Below are 17477 nucleotides of genomic sequence, written 5' to 3'. Positions count from 1 at the left end.
AGAGCTGCTCTGGACTTGAAGCATGAAAGCAGGCGGAAAACTTTGCCCTCGGTTTGGTGGCAAAGGGCACTAAGACAAGGATTACTGAGACAGGTCTAGGTGAAGGCAAGGTTTTTATGAAACCAATTTTCTGTACTAATAGGACCATAGGGGAGCTTGACTGAAGTGTCTTGAACTACTGGGCCCATTTTCCCAGCCTATCATCCAAAGTCCCTGCTCAGTTTCTACCCTTAAAATACAAGTTCCCTAATAATCACACGGCATTCATAGCTACTTATTCATTCTTTTTATTCTTACAAAGCATGGCAAAACGAGGAGACAACTGAATAGGGCGGGGTTTGCACAATGGAGAACCACCCTGCCTGTCCCAGGACTTCACAGGGACCAGCGGGGAGCAAGGGTTCCTGCAAAATGATTCCGTCACACAAGGGTCAAGCTGAAAGGGTTCCCAGGGCGGGGACAGGAAAGAAAGAAACCAAGAGCACAATTATTTCAAACGACTTCAAAGCTAAACATAATATACACAGTAATGCCATTATCCTAGTATAAAAATAGTGCCAGAAACTATATATTTGTTCAAATATTGAAAAGGTATAAGAAGAATACAAATAGATATTAACAGTGGCTAGTGATGATTCATAAAGTTTATATCTTCAAGTGTAATAGAAATTTATATTTTCAACTATTTACATTGCTTTCAACAACATTCATTAAGACATGCTTACACAGGGTTTTGGTAGGTATACGGGTGAAGTGAGCTTTAATACTTTCTTCTTCGCTCCCTGTGGAAGAGCAGAAGGGGTCCCAAAACTGCACAGTTTTATAGTCCATGAGAACTCTGAGTTATCACTATTTGGCCTGTATATGGAAAAACAATGGAATATATGACTCCTTACATAAGGTGCTCTTTAAGCTATCAGTAGGTTAAAGTGGTTCACACTCACAAGACAGGATGCCCACCGACAGATTCTTAGTGAAAGGTGCACAGTACATACGTTACAGATGAAAATGAAAGTGACAGAATACACCCTATGTTTTCATGTTCACTTTGCAAGATCAGAAACCGTTAAACCTTTTATCTGGCACTGCTTGCACAGCCGGTGAGTTCTTTGTGGTAAGTGTTCTGTCTCCACAGACAGGCACGGTACCTCATGTGTGGCAAGGATTCAATAAAAGGTGGGATGATGGGTGTCTAATACTGAACAATTAAACTGTGTCATTTTATCTTAACTATGTTTACAGGAAGGGTAGCAATTAAACTTCCCCCCTTTCATCTGAAATCCACTGTATTTACCACATTGTTTCTGATGGCCTGATAAGATTTAGGAGTACAAAGTACAATCTGGTGAAAAACAAAGGAAAATTGAAAATCAAATTGTCCTTATCCTGAAAATAAAGGCACTTCATTGCTAGGCAAGAATCAGTGATCAGTTTCTTCTAAGAATCCAATATTTCCAGTACATTTTCATATACAGTACTTTCTTATCTCCAATGCTGCTAGTAAAGGAGACTGTTCTTCATAAATAAGCAATCAGTGGTGACAACCTCATCATCCTGGGTTTGTATCTGAGGCAAAGCATTCAAATAGCTCAAAAATCTCATATTGATCATGATCTGCACCCAGAGGTGAATAAATGTATTCTGCCTTTGCTTTGTCAGTCTTGAAAATGCAGCATAAGAAGTGACCTATGGGATTACATCACGTCTCTTGCACCCGATAGCCCACTTCGGACAGTGGTGTCCAAGGCTCACTGGGGCTTTCAAAGTAGCTGCCAACCACCACCCACCCCACTGGCCCCAAGACAGGCTTTGCCCAAACCTAACTACTTTAAAAAGCACAATTAGTTCAGGCTCACGGAGGTTAAGTGACTTACACACAGGACTGTGACCGGCAAAGGCCAACCCTCTGAAAAATGTAAGACCATGCAAGCTTAAAGACATCTTTCAACAAGTTAGTAAAATAGTGGGGACTTTTTTGGCTGAAAATTGAAATTAAATACACCCTGTTACTCTGCTAAAATCAAACATCCAGCCAACCATAAACCAACCAAACAAACAGAAAACAAACAATATAGAACAAGAATAACTTCTTCCTAGTTGTGGGTAATATAAATATAGGGTAGGGTGAGGAAGTCCTATATGTATTTTTTTTCCAACTTGGGAAGATACTGGCAAAGAAATACATAAGTACAAAAATTTTGCTTTGTGCCCAGATACCACGGATGGTAATCCATGTATGGAATGATCTTCTTACAAATTAAAAATTATTTGAATTAATTAACCAGTCCTAAAGAAGTATTCTCTTCTATAGGAAGTAAAATATCAAAAAAATAGGCATGGCAGTGCTTCACTTCCTTTAATGCCTCAAATAGTGAAGTAAAGTAAACCATTATCTAAAGGTAAACCAAACAATTTCTAATCTAACTATGTCTTCTTGCTTGTTAAAATGACATGTGTCCACATCCTCTGCACTGTATTTACCACATCTTTTAAAAATTCTCCATGAAAAGCATCAGAGGGGTCTAAAAAAACTACTGAAGTATATGAATATATATTTTAGTATAACTGCTAAATCACAATGTGTGTGATAAAAAGATAGCTTCATTCAACACTGCTAATCTTTAAACTGTTTATCTATACTAAGGAATCATGTGTGCATGCACAGATGTGTACCAGTATGTGGATGCGGCTGTTATTTTATTGAGTCTCTGTAATTTACACACCAGTGCCACCAAGAAGCAGCCCTACAGATTTGATCTGTATGATGTGAAATAAAAAATAACACAACTTTCTACAAATACAACTATTATAGTAACACACATAGTGTTAGTTGATAACTTTTTAGCTTAGCCTTTACCAAGACAAACTAACAGAAATACAATGTGGTTTTTGGGGGTACCTAATTGATGAAAATAAAGCCATATAACTTCAAAATATACGTGCACGTCAGAATTTTAAATGTGTTATATTTTAGGCAAGATTAAAGGGAAAAACACAAATGAAAAAGCACATTTTAGAGAAAGGTCTTTGAGACTGCTGCATTAGAGATTTTCTATCCAAATTAGTAACTGAAAATCAGTTCAAATACCACTCTTTCCTGAAGGGATGAGGGTGGAAACTAACAAGTCAAATCTCTCCTCCTACTGTCCCCAAATCCCAGCACTTCTTCATATTTGCGATGCTTTCCTTTTTAAACTAGCTGCTCAGTTCACTCTCTGCTTCTCCAAAGTGACTTCAGGGACACCAGTGTGTTCAAATCCCAAGAAAATGTAAACTACTAAAAGCTGTGGGAAGGAAATTCCACAGACCGTGAGCTAAAATTCAGTATTTTAGGTTACACACCAAAATTCTTTGATTTTGGCTTGATTCATCCTATAAACCAGTGATGGTAAACCTACAGCATGAAAACTCTAAAAGGTTCACTATCACTGCTATAAAACAAAATATGGCAGTTTCTCACTCGCCTCCAAAACACCGATTCGCAGAAGGATCTTCCAGTGGAACGCTTCTCCCGGCTGACGGCGCCCAGGCCACTGCACTTCGGGATCACAGTCATCCTCAGGAAGTCAGTGACTGCATCTTCTGCTTTCCCCTGCTTACCGTCAGGTAGCGGAGACTGGACTGTCTTGCGGCCCGGTGTGGGGCAGACAGACTGCACTGAAATGAGTGTTCTCTCCTGCCTGTTCTTTCAAAAATAGCAAATCAATTATATACTATGTTTTCCTTACAATACTGTCTCATAGTACTTGCCATGTGGTTTTCAGTGTCTTAAATTTAAAGTATTTTCACCAAATGTATTCTTTTCTCTTTAAAATCCTCTCAGCTGATATTTAGTCCATTCTATGATGGCTTTCAGTGTCCCAGAATGTATTTAATTTTCTCCTAACCCACTTTCAGAAAAGACTCCAAACGTTGAAAGATCGGTACCTCAGGAAACACAAAAACCAGTTGCGTATAATTCCCAATCACAAAACCACCTCAGTGCAAGAACACCACTTACACTTGGTAGTACACAAAATACCACAGTGCTCTGATCAACGTGTGAAGTACGGGTGGGTGTCGGTAATCACTTTAGTGGCGTATAACAAATGTACAGAAAAAAATGTAATTGACCACTAACAACATTCATGCTATGCTCTCAAAAGTTGTGCAAAAATAAAAATACAGCAGTGGCAAAGTATACACCCAATCTAAATGGCGCCCAGTGAAACCAGGCGTACTGCAGACACACGGTCTCTGTAAACTCCAACTCCGCGGGGAGCAGACAGCTCAGTTCCGCTTGGCCTGGCTGTTCTCCCCATTCACCATGGTCTTCTCCTGCTGCTCTGCGAGGGCCTGCCATTTCTGCCTGTTCTTCCTGCAGCCATCTAGCAAAGGCCTGCAGTCCTCTGATACGTGGGTCAGGGCCTAGAGCAAGAAAAAGAAAGGACTAGAGGGAAGCCGGGAAATATGCCCTCTCCCACAGGCCGGTGCCTAAGGGCCACATTCCACACTCTTTCACCAGCAGGCCCCCTGCTGGGGTTTTTGCAAGCTGTGTGAACACATACAAAGCTCACTCCTGAGGATTCTTCTTAAGTTGTATAAATAAGGAGGACACTGAGAGATAGGGCAAGCGCACATATTGCAAAGCAACATCACGGAACCTTGCAGACAGCTCTGTGTGGAATGTGCTTTTCAGGGAACAATGCATTTGTTTCTGTGTAGCATACGGGGCTCTCCCTGTGTGTGATTGCAGAGAGCTGCTGAGTTTTTGTGTTTCTGTACAGACTGGCTTCCTACAGTGTACTCAGGTTTTCATCCAAGATCATAATAAAGGTTAATTCATAATTGATTTTATCTTTCTGTTTCTCATTACTGTCTGGTTTTTCTACAAGGAGAACATTTACTTCTGTGATAACACTAAAAATACACACCGGTGTCACAGGATGTTCAACAAATTCAAATGGAATGAATCCTTGCATATATATATAAAACATAGAAGGATAAAATCTATAATGGGGGATCTGATTACTACTTGCAGGCCCTTACAGAGATGGGAAAAATAAAGGGCCTTTAGTATTTTCAGCTGAGGAGCTCTATCCAGCCTGGAAAGCATCTGCTATGCAAAGAATGAGGTGGGCCAGGGGGCTTGGAACAGGGCTCCCAACCCTTCTGAGGAAGAGCCTGGCGAACGGTGGGAGCCAGTGCTGCTGAGCTGTTAGCACCCTGCAGCCTTTTTCCTTGTTTCTTTCGGTGCCCCTCGCCTTTGGCTCTTCTTCCTTTTCCTCCACAACCACAGCTTCTTTATGAATTTCTCCTGGTGGCTAGAACTCGGGGACAGGGTGAGGACTGGACTCTGGCTGCAATTTGCACACTGCCTACCTGTTGTATGGGGCAAACGCTGTTTCCTTGGAGGATGAACTTAACAAATTCAATTACTGAATCTATGTAATATCTGAATTAGAAAATTCTAGGTTTTTTCTGGTTTTGACATTCCATGATGTCTCCATGATAAATGTTCTTTTCCAAATTAATAAAAATCGTTTCCTGTTTTCGCTCTCTGTGACTGCAAGGCAGAGCCGCACGCAGCTCGGCAAGCACTCTGCAGTGTCACTGAGCTGCACCCCGGTGCCAGTTTGAGCTTTTACAGACAAAGGCAGTAGCTGCCTCTTGTGCTTGGGCTTACGCATCTAAAATGGTAAACTGGATATTCTAGGGAGAATCTTTACACTTGAACAAAACAGAACAAAACCAAACCCCAAGAAATAAAGCTATCAGAAGTACGAAAATGGGAGCCTTACAGCCACTTCCTGTTAGTTCTCAAAATATTCTGTTGATATTACATCCACAGTATGACAGTGAGAAAAGGTTGGATAATTCTTTGTCTTTATTTAGACTAAAATTTAAACTTAAAGCGGAGAATGCTAATGGAGAATCTGCACAACACACCTCCCTGAGAGCAGAACACATAGTTCTCAGCTTTTCTAAATCAGTGTGTTAGTACTCAGCACATAGTAGGCACTCAGTAGATATCCAGACATCAAATGAATTAAAGTCTTCAAGAAACAGAAAATGCAATGGTACCTTGTTTCATAAACTTGATTCTTCCATGAATCTAGTTGCAAACTGAGTTGGATGAGAACCGAATGAAATTCAGTGGTTAGGTTCCACGTTCACCTTCTGGGGGAAATTTAATTCAGTTCTTGTCCAGTTTAGTTTACAGCTAGCATCGTGGGGAGAATTGAGCTCATGAACCAAAGTACCGTTGTATAAATATGCTTCTTGTTCAATGAAAACATGTCCATCAGGAAAAAAACCACTATAATAATTTTATTTTTTTCTTGATTTAGAAGCAAAAAAACACAGAACTACACTTGATCTTAGCCAAAAGGCCGAGAAGAGGTAAAACATGAAACTAGTTGTTTAATCTCTTGAATTTGCTTCGGGTTTTACTTCCTAGCACGATCTAAGTTTAGTGAGTTTTCATATGAATACCTCATACAGTTGCAAGCAGATGGCGTCTATGAACCCAACTTGCATACTTGGGATTTTGTTTTTCTTCTCTCTGTTCATTAGATCCTGAAATCGTAAACAAAGACACACACAAGCACATGTATATTTACTTAAAGAACAATGAAGATTGGTTCAAAAAAGATAGGGACATAGATTCTCTAATGGGAAAGGAAATTAGAGACGGGGATGTTGGAGCTGCAGGGACAGGGAAATGAGTAGAATTAAGATCCGTTATGTATATGTACCAATTCCCCATGATGAGTGCAATCATTATGTACAGCAAACATGTATTAATACATATAAAAAATAAAAAGGTGAGATAACAGGTTAGCTCAGAAAGGTCAGACAGCAGTTGCCTACGTGCATCTCCTGTGCTCTCCCCCACGAAAGGAAGAAGAACCCTGTTTCATTTTTAAAAGACAGAAGTGGTTTGAGAAGAGTCTTTTTTCTAGTATTTGGGAAGCTACTTTTTATGTAAAAAGGAGTATGCATGAAATAACTTCAAATTCCTTCTGGAAATTTACCCTAAAAAGGCAATAGAAAAACAGCACAAAAAACTTTAGCAATAGGGGTTGGGGATTTAGCTCAGTGGCACAGCGCCTGCCTGGCAGGTGTGAGGTCATGAGTTCAGTTCCTGGTACCAGAAAAAAAAAAAACAACTTTACCAACAGTGATGTTTCTCATTGTGCTGTTTGTCACAGTGAATATGGCTAACATCATTACACCTGAAGAAGTGGATAAGTTATGGCTACATTTATTTCAAGTAACTGTGATAAATAGCACACAGAAGAGCATCCATTAGGATGTCTTCTGGTATCTAAATGTAAAATGCAGAATCTAAAAGTGTGGCATAATATGATGACTTCGGGGGCCTTTTTGGCCTCTTATTTGCATTTGGTTTCCACAGTGAACATGTATAGTTGTTCTAATAAGAGAAAATGTTCAAAAATAAAATAAATTGCATGACCAAGAAGAGTTCCCATAGAATTATAAAATAGAGTACAGTTTAAAAAAGTTTATTTGGGTAGTTCCCACCAACAAGGTCTCATACTTACAGTGGGCTCTATGTTGAGTTCTTTTCTCTCTCTGTCTCCTTGATCAAAAAACTCAGTTGCTACAAGTTCTGCTATCTGAAATAAACAGCAGACTGAGTTTGGGAAAGGAAAAGCTTAACACTCTTTAAAGCACATGTTTGTAAAGAAGATAATAAAATCTGTTAAGTGCTATAGTTTGCAACCACATCAATAAAATTAGAATAAAGCTGTAATGAGTAGAGGAAATTATACTTCATTGGTTTTAAATGTCTAAGTAATGTATTAAACGACTAATAATAAAACCAGAGTTTGTAATCTTGTGTAACTAAGCATAAAAAAGCAACATGTTATTTCAACTCTACCAATTAGGGGAGAAACTGTGTGCCCATCTGCATGTGTAATCAGTGAATTATTTGTGAAGCACCTGTTAATAAAAGGTTCAGTGAAAAAACAGCATCAAACAAGTACATTCATTGCAACTGGCCTTTTAAATTTCTTTTAATCTACAAGGTCTCCTCTTTTCTCTCTTTGAAAATTTTCTTGCACTTTTATTTTCAAGATTAAAGGGCTATGCTAAGAAAACCTCCCAAAGTGAACCAGAACAGTACTGAAATTGAAACTTACAACAGCTAGGTCTTTTGCCTGTTAATATTTGTTCTCTTTCTTAGCGTATCAGACAGGTATTCAGTGCAAATGAATATTCTAGAAAGGAAAGCTATTTTATGCCTTACTCTCTGCTTTTAACAGTCCTTAAAATTAGGGGAAAATTCCATAAATACTTACTGCAGAAGCTAGTTGTAAGTGCAAAGACTTTTCTTATTTTAGCTATTTAGTTATTACATTTATCATCACTAAGCAACATACCCGTTGTTGAATAGGCCAAGGTTTTGTAATTGCAGAAAGATCACAGGCTGTCATCAACATGGCTCTGTTAGAGGAAAAGGAAACCCAAAACTTCTGTTTACATGAATATACGAAAGTAAAGCATCACTAATAAAAACACAAAATTAGAACCCTCCGAACCATTAGGAAGAGCAGTTTATGAAGGCCAAAGGAACAGACAGAATTTACACAGAAGTGACAACAGTGTGTCGTTGTTCTGGTTCTCTGTGAGCTCTTCAAAGTTGCCCTCAAAGTGCTTCACTGAGCTCCAGCTTGGCACAAAGAGAAATTATTAACCTTTGCATAAAAACTTGCCTGCTATTATTTCTTTCAGTGTGGTAGCTGTTCTCAGTGGCACTATGATGACAGCACTGTGATTATTAATAATTAGCTACCAGGGGATACCATCAGCTTACTGACAGAAGTCCTGAATCAGAAATCACAGTGGGTCATCCTAACTCACAACGTGTAGTATGTTCTACATGAAAAGCCTTTGCATGATTAAAGTATGTGCTGGAGACGCTTCCCTTTTCTCCACCAGAGAAAGGCAGAAATGAGAAAATGCTGTCAGCCCTTCCCTGGTTAGGGGTGTGCCAGCTGCAGCATTCCTGGTGTGCTAATGAGGTGCTCTGTGATGGGGGATTTGAATAATACTTGCCAATACAAACTGTGCCTCTTGTGAGGAAGAGGAGGGCTGTGCAGCTAAATGAGCTTAACTAAATCCCAAAATGAAAGGGCCGGCCGGGATGCTGGGTGCTAGGTCTGCCAGACACTTCTGCGGGGTGAAGTCTAGTAACCTTAGACGAGCACAGCAGGGAAAACTGGCCCTCTTGGAGTTCATGTTTCTTTTTAATTAGTGAGAAAAACTGTTCACTAATTGCAGTAGCACGTCCGCACTTTTCCATTCGGAAAAACACCCTGAGGCTATTAAGTGATGTGTAACTATCTGGAACACACAGCTGGCTATTTGTGTATTGTTTCCTTGTAATTTGCATCTTCCTTTGCATGCTAAATAATCTCAGTCTGTTTAAGGAAAGGTTGATTTCAAAACTGTATCAGCGCTATTGTTAGTTTATCCCTCCCTCCCTCCCTTCCTTCCTGTTTTTAAATTTTGAGACAGGGTTTCCTTAAATCACCTAGGCTGGCCTCAAACTCACGATGATCCTTCTGCCTCAGCCTGCCAGTGCGGGATCCCAGGTGTGCACCAGCACACTCGGCTGCTTGCTTTTCTTTATTATTCACTCTTAGTTCTTGCTGTGGGCAAGGCAGTAACGATGACAGCAAAGAACTAGAAGGAGGAGGCAGGTGTACTGATGAGGAAAAGCAGAGGACTTGATGTTCCCTGTTCTGACCAAGCTACCTCATCATCCTTTGAGGGCAGTGAGCCCCGTGAGCCAGCTTTCTGCTCCAGCCATCTATCAGCCGCCTTTGGCTCCTCCATTCCACGTACAGCTCTGAATCGGTACTGTACTACTCTACTACACTGAGAGGCCCCTCTAGAACAAAGGAACCATTTATTCACTTGCATTCACAGATGCATTTCTTTTCAAGTGTATGTTCATATTCAGTCCTTTGTACAATATGCTAGAGAAATCTGAGAGCCTCACAGATGATCACGTTGTAACAAACAACTGCAATAAAACCTGGCAGTGAAAAAATTAACCGAGTAGCAGTTAATTTATAACCTGCAGTAGTTAACTTGTAAGGATAGTAAACTGACTTACAAAAATAATTCCTTTTGATGAGGATCTTCCAAATTGAATTGATTTTTTCTTATAAGTTCAAAAAATTCTCCTCGTCTCCTTGAAAATAAAGAAAAAATATTTGGTAATTATGATGCACCCACAGGTTTTTATTCCTTTGGTCTACAAGACTCATGGAGTAAGTTATTAAAAAAAAACCTCTAATTTTTTCCCATCTGTATATTTTCCCTCATTTTAGAACCCAGTAGAAAAGCCATCATTTAAAAATATTTCACACCTTTTCCTCTTCTCAGTGCTTTGGGTAGAGCATGAAACGTCTCATAATTTTAATTATAGAACACAAATAATGGTAACTTCAAATTTGGAATATTTTTAATTAGAAACAGTTATAAATGTGATTTCAAATGATTTAAAATATTTTAAGTTCATGGCACAATATGAGCTACAGGCTTCAGCTTAGCATCACACATCTTATTCATGTATATTCTGGCACAGGGTAAACAGGACAATAAGGTTATGCAGTGAACTGAAGTAAAGAAACACAGTTAAATTTAAAATATCATTATTATTATTCAGTGAATATAATACTCAGTGTATAGTAAATACTTCCTATGTGTCCAAAACATTGTTTTGAGAAGTCATAAAGTTATTCTTTTCACGTCCAGCCAGAGACAAAACCTCAAGGAAAAACAAACCTTATATAATAAAACTGTCTACTGCTGAATATCAAACATGACCAGCAAGCTTCATACAGGATTGGAGGACAGACCCCTGGGACCCGGAAAGACTGGGAAGGTGTTGTGATTACAGATATTTTCAAATTCTCGGTAATCTGATAATCGTTATTCTGTAATTATTTTGAATAAACTGTAGTTTACTGTTTTTGTTTTAATTAAACTTAAAGTGCTCCAACACTCAACAAAGCCATCACACACATTTTTCAACATATAAATGTAGATTTCTGATGTAAGTTTTTTTGTATTTGTTCTATTGTTTTTTGCTTTTCTTAAGAGGGGCTAAAACCATGGCTGGGAATCGTTCTATTGGCGGGTGGGACAGACCTGTGTTACACGGATATACTGTGAGTGTGACTCTTGGCTTCCAGAATACCCACACATGCATTAAAGTATTTTCTCTGATTGTCCACATGCAGGAAAGTATTTTCTAGCTTTTAGAAAAGTAGTTTAATCATGGGAATAGATAGTCTTAAATAGTCAATGCCATTTTAAATACAGTCCTACTTTAGAACTAGTCACCTCAAATTTCTATATTATTGTTCTGCCAAAATCAAATAAAAAGGAACAAGAATTGCTTCTTCCAGCACTTGGCTTCTGTAACCGCCCACCTGGCTGTGATGCCAGTGTAAAGATGTTGGGAGACGGACAGAAGTTGGGGGAGCGAGGGAAAGGAGCAAGAGCAAACGGGTTGTATCCCCTTTGACTGGCCTCACTGGTGGGAAAGAGCTTGAGATTTGATGTGAGCACAGCTGCAGACACAGAGGAGTAGATAAATATTAGTAACTATGTTTTCTGTATTTCTGAGCAGTAACTAAGCCAAAGGAGCAGACTTCCCTGGCTGCTCCACAGACCAATACACAGCTTTGTCAGGACGCCTGTCTTTGTGATGAGGACCTCCCAGTGTGGATGTTACAAGCCTGAACAGCACGAATACTTCCAAGACTTATTTTGGAGGGTATTTCTTAAAACTTACTTTATGTACAGTGCTAGGTCTGTAGCTAAAATAGCTTGCTTGATTATTTTCAGGGTGGTCTTATATTCTTCAATGGAGAGGCCACTGAGAATCTGATTGCCCTTTATTAAAAAAAGAAAGAAGGAAAGAAAGAAAACCATCGTTAGCACTCCACGCAGAGAAGCTGCTGACAAGAACAAACTGGAAATATAATCGCATGTCCTAAACACACGCCTAATATTCTGCCCTCATGAATGTGCTTGCTTCCTTCCACACCATGAAGCCAAGTCAGTAGTTCCACCACATGCTCACTCCACATCCTGTCATCTAAGAGAAAAAAGACAGCTTCGTATCTGCCTGCATATGCACGATTGTCCAACTCTTCTACTCCTCAAGCCTTATCCAGACATAAAATCTAACAGCTTCATATCCTTTCCCTTTGGGAAGACTAATTCCTATCATCTTAGAGCAGGAAAAACTTTGGAAAATCAAAGCCATATTGATAGATGTAAAGAACAGCACTGTGAAATTTTTAAATAATTGACTACTATAAAGTCACCATATGGCTTTTGTAATAAACCCCGTAACAATTCTGGTGCAAATTTATAGGTCTTAATGAACACTGAGAACCATATGTGTTCCTTTGGGATATAAAAATATAGATGGCAGGTGGTGTAAGAGCATGGAGACGATACCGTCAGGTGAAACAAATCAGACACACAGACTCCAATATCGCATGGTGTTTCTGGTGTGAGAAACTGAAAGTGTAAATAAGGACCAACGTGTAACAGATATTGGGAAATGGGAAGAAAATATTCAAACGGGAAGGAGAACAAGGCACGGGGAGGGGAAAGGAAGGGACAAGAAAAAAAAGAAGGAAAAAATGGAAACGAAGCTTTGTAAATAAGAAGGGGAAGAAGAGTTGAAGGGAGGGGAGAGGAAGGGGAAAAAAGAAGGAGCAAGATATGTCACATATAGGTACAAATTCCCTATGATGATGTGTATATCTAAAATGTACCAATAAAATAAAAATTAAAAAAGAATGCAAGCATGGGCTGAACCATCCACATGGAATTCGGGAAAGGAGGCTGATCCGTGTGTACATCACTGAAAGTTTTCCCCACAGCATCACTTTTTATTTCTTGCCTATAATTTAAAGCAGAAAAGGTCTCTAATGTTGAACTAAGTGAAACACACAGCTGGGCACTGAGCGTATATGCAGAACATCTGTAAATTGAGTCAAATGTGTTTCATAAGTCACAGGGCCAAGAAAAAGCCCAGAGGCTTAGGAATAAGATCCAGGGTCAAAGGATGTAGTGTGAAGATGAGGGAACCGCTGGGAGTGCTGGGTGGGGACCAAAACACACTGGTGAGAGGGTCACCCCCATGCTGCAATTCTGGCGTGGACCTAATTAATGACAAAAATCTGTGATTACAACCAAAACCATTTTACAATATTAAATCATTTTAGATTTGAGGCCCATTGAAAACTATTCAGAAAACTTCTGATACTTTTAAGATAAAAAAATTTCAAACAAAATGGTATGTCTTTTGGTGCTATAGTCTTATTTTTCTTCCCAAATACAAAGGTGACGGGCTGGGGATTTAGCTCAGCAGCACAGCGCCTGCCTGGCAAGGGTGAGGTCATGGGTTCGATTCCTGGTACCGGAAAGAAAAAAAAACAGCAAAAAAACCAAACAAACAAAAAAACCAAATACAAAGTTGGTAAATTTTTTCTACAATTGTGCTTACAAAGAGAGAATATATAGACAGCTCTAATCATGTGAGCCAGCCATACATAGAACTGGATTTGTTTGTTTGTTTGGTTTTTTTGTTTGTTTGTTTGTTTTGGTTTTTTTCTCCGGTACTGGGAACTGAACTCATGACCTTGCGCTTGCCAGGCGGGAGCTTTGCTGCTGAGCTAAATCCCCAGCCCCGAACTGGATTTGTTTAAGTAAAAACATATTACATTAAAGAAGTAACTATGAAGTTGGTGTCTTAGTTATTTTTCTCTCATTACTGAAACAAAATACCAACACCCACAAGTTAAGGGAGGAAAGGTGTATTTAACTCAGTCTGTAGAGATTTCAGTCCATAAGTGGCTGGCTCCAAGGCAGGGTGGCATGGCGGACAGGCATTGGCAGAGGAGAAATAGGTCACGGTGTGCAGAAGGTAGCAGAGCAAGCAAGCAAGGGACAACCACAGCTTTTTCTATCCCTTGTATCTTATCCAAGATACTTAGGGCAGGTAGCACTCACACCCTTAATCCTAGTGCTCTTGATCCTAGCACTGCACCATGGATTAATTCTAGCATTACACACTCTAGAACCAGTCAACTCTAAAAAGTCCCACCTATGACCGCATCAGACTTTGGGGGGACATCTAAACATAAGCCGTAACTGGGTGTGGTGATGCCCCTCTGTAATCCAAGCTACTTTCCTGAGACAGGAGGACTGCCAGTTTGAGGCCAGCCTGGGTAACTTAGTGAGACTCTGTGTCAAAAGAAAAAATAAAAAGGAGTGAGAATGTACTTTGGTGATACAGCAGCCCTGGGCTCAATCCTTAATATCACATACACACAGACACAGGATAGGAATATCATTACATATGCTTTTTAAAAAGGTTAGCATATTTTCTTGCTTTGAAAGGGATGTGTGACAGGATATTAAAATAGAAGTCTTAGCTGAAGTACACTGATAGCAGATTCCAAGCAAGTACAGACGCTTCTACTATGACACAACATACACATTTTTGCAAAGTTTCAGCTTTGGAAAGCTCCACGCTAAAAATAACAGGGCTTATGGGGGAAACAGTGCTGGGATAGACCCATCAAAATTATGCAACTCTGTAACCAGAGCATAAACTGGATCCATAACCAGTTGCTGCCTCTGTCTGCTGGCTCTGCAGGCTGCCTTGCAGGGTGTTACACACACATGCGCGCGCACACACACACACACCGGATCACCGAGCCTGTGGGGCTGCGGTAAAGGTGATCAAGTACTAAGAGTCCAGAGCAGTAAAGGGGGAAAGGGGCTGGCCGCAAGGGCCCAATTTTATTATTCTTAAAATAGAAAAAGCTACGTGTGCAGAGGTTAAGTGAAGCTTTTTCTTTTTTCTTTTCCTTTTCCTCTTCCTTTTCTTTTCTTTTCTCTTCTTTTTTTCTTTTCTTTTCTTTCTTTTCCTTTTTTTTCTTTATCTTTTTTGCTAAAAGTCAAAATCCAACTCCTGCCAATCTGGTACCTCATTCCCCTGACAATTTGTATGGAATGATAAAACTTCTACAGCATATAGATATCACGGTTCTACTTACCTATCACAGCTACTAATTCATGCCAAACACCCACCTCGCGGAGGGCGGCTGTATCAGGGCACTGGCAACATTTCTCACGAGGCTGCCAGAGCAGCCACTGGGAGGTGTTCTGGGAGTGGTGAGTGTGCTCCCCTCACTTTAAGTCAGAAAGAGGCCCGAAGTCCCAGCGTCTGCTGCAGTCTGTTGGGCGGAGGTGGGCCTAGGGTGACCCTGCCTGGGAAGTTTAAAAGGCAAAGCACAGGCTCCCTAGCCCCTCTGTGCCTATTCGGGATGCCCCACAAGGGGGTGCCACCCATCCAGGCACAAGGGATGAGATGGTAACAGAACCAGCCTGCCAAGTTAGCCTGGCCCCTATCCTCACCTATTTCCCCTTCACATTCTCCAGGTCTGGCGGGGTGGGAAGCTATAGGGAGGTTTGGAAGAGAGGATGGCGTTAGAAGAAACACAATGTAAGGAACAAGAACATGTAACTTTTAAATCAAGCTCTAACTTTGAACAAGTACCCAGGGCTGGACACTCTGGTTTCTGAACTGAGAACGGTATACTATATATTGGAAACTAAGATCACTAAAGGGCTTTCACTGATAAAGCAGTGACCAAAAAAAGTCATGTGACTCCCTGAGTTTTCTTCCCGCGCTCAGGGAACAACTCACCTCCTAGGCAAAGTTCAAGATAAGCTGATAAAATTGCTTTAGGCTTACCTACCACATATTGTACTCACTGAATGTAATAGTTAATGATTTTCATTTTTATTACCATAAGGTAATAATTCTATGTAACAAATAATGTGAACTCCCGCTCAATAATAAAAAGAATTAATAATTTCACTACACAAAACCATTGTTAATATTCTGGTACATATTATTTTAAACTTATTTTCCTCAATACCAGCATGTCATGTCATACATATCATATGATACCATATCATGTCAGTTTCCGTACACTGATAAATATCCACTTAGCTAAGTTGTCAAAGAGCTTTATTCCTTAATGAAAGTTTGTGATGAGAAGTTTCAATAAGAGAGAGCTGGGAGTGTAGTTCAGTAGTAGACTGTTTGCCTAACATGTGCAAGGCCCTGGGCTAATTTGCCAGTACTGCAAACAAACTTAAAGTAACAACAACAATAGCAACAAAAATAAACAAAAACTAAAGAGGAAAGCATTGCTTTGTGAAAGCAAACCATGAGCTGCATAAATCACTTCACTGATTGAAGAAAAGCATACTTAACCAAGAGCTCACCAAATACCAATGTCACCTGGAGTAACCAATCAGAATGACTAAAGTTCCCTGATTGATTGGCACCACTTAGTTTTGGTTGTTTCAAGAAGTGAGGCTGAGAGAATCTGAAATGTTTTGGCTTCGCCTTCCCTACCCAAAAAGGAATAGAGTATGTGCAAGAATTTATGATGCTGGGAATAAGTCCCAAACCTAAAAATAAAACCGAATTTATAGCGCTCTCCTTGAATATTGCACAACAGTCAATGAGGTACTTACTGGGCTGTTCAGAATCATCAGGCACTGGTCGAAGTGGTGGTGCTCCATGATGGAATGGCAGTAGAGCTGGGCAAGGGGATGTTCACTTCTAGAAAATATTTGGTTGAAGCAAGGAAAAGAAATCATTTTCCCAAATATCAGTTCATTCACAAAAGCAATCACACAGTTTTCTGTCCTGCTGAGAAAAAAAGGGCGGTAATCTCGGACATAAACACAATGAGTCAAATGGTTTTCAGCTATCAGTGTAACTGCTGCCAGTTCAAGTGTGAACAATCTCACTGATTTTAACACTGAACAAAACAGTAGATGTAAAGTTTGAGGACAAAGCTAATTTTTCCTAAACATGAAGGAAGCCCCTCTGCACTGTGTGTGCTATGGTTTATACCCAGATGTCACCCCAAAACCTCGTGGGGCCTTTTGAAGGTGACTGGCTCCCGAAAGATTAGCCTGCAGATGAGTTTACAGCTAAGTGTGATGATGAGAGCTGGAACCTGGTTGGCGCAGGTGGCCTGGGGGCGTGGCCTGAAAGGTCTATCTTCTTCCCTTGTTTCTCCCTTGACTCTCTCTCTGCTTCCCATCTGCCACAACCTGAGCGTCTCCCCTCCGCTGCTGCGCCCTTTTACCATGCCACCCTGCTTGATAGCCTGCCCATCAAGCACTATAAACGGGAGCCAAAAGAAACATCGCCTCCTCTAACCTTGCAGGTGTTGGGTCTTATGTCTCAGCGATGAGGAAAGAGACTACAACAATCTGTAAATTGTATTGTACCAATCATTTTTTTCAGTGGCAAATTGCAATTGACTTAACATCTGAAACCAGTTCACGGGGTAGCTTTTCCTCTGAAGTGATCTCAGGAAGAAGGCCAGCTTATT

The 17477-nt window shown here is 40.2% G+C and overlaps 1 protein-coding gene across 2 annotated transcripts in view; it reads right to left on the bottom strand.

Annotated features, from left to right (window-relative positions):
- Positions 1-267: 267 nt before the first annotated feature.
- Pde5a (phosphodiesterase 5A, cGMP-specific) overlaps positions 268-17477 on the bottom strand; it is a 119221-nt gene continuing 102011 nt past the window's right edge. For both annotated transcript variants that reach the window (XM_005386794.2, XM_005386796.2), the window contains exons 15-21: positions 16606-16693; positions 11822-11922; positions 10133-10210; positions 8391-8454; positions 7548-7622; positions 6475-6558; positions 268-4407 (exon numbers count right to left, since the gene is read on the bottom strand). In XM_005386794.2, the coding sequence (XP_005386851.1) occupies positions 4270-4407; positions 6475-6558; positions 7548-7622; positions 8391-8454; positions 10133-10210; positions 11822-11922; positions 16606-16693 (628 nt within the window). In that variant the 3' untranslated portion in view covers positions 268-4269. The remainder of the gene's footprint in view (positions 4408-6474; positions 6559-7547; positions 7623-8390; positions 8455-10132; positions 10211-11821; positions 11923-16605; positions 16694-17477) is intronic.

Source organism: Chinchilla lanigera, unplaced genomic scaffold (genome assembly GCF_000276665.1).
Source record: "Chinchilla lanigera isolate Chin_1 unplaced genomic scaffold, ChiLan1.0 scaffold00027, whole genome shotgun sequence".
NCBI classification, from domain to species: Eukaryota; Metazoa; Chordata; class Mammalia; order Rodentia; family Chinchillidae; genus Chinchilla; species Chinchilla lanigera.
Note: the sequence above shows the minus strand (reverse complement) of the source record. Positions and strands in the feature narration are given on the sequence as shown.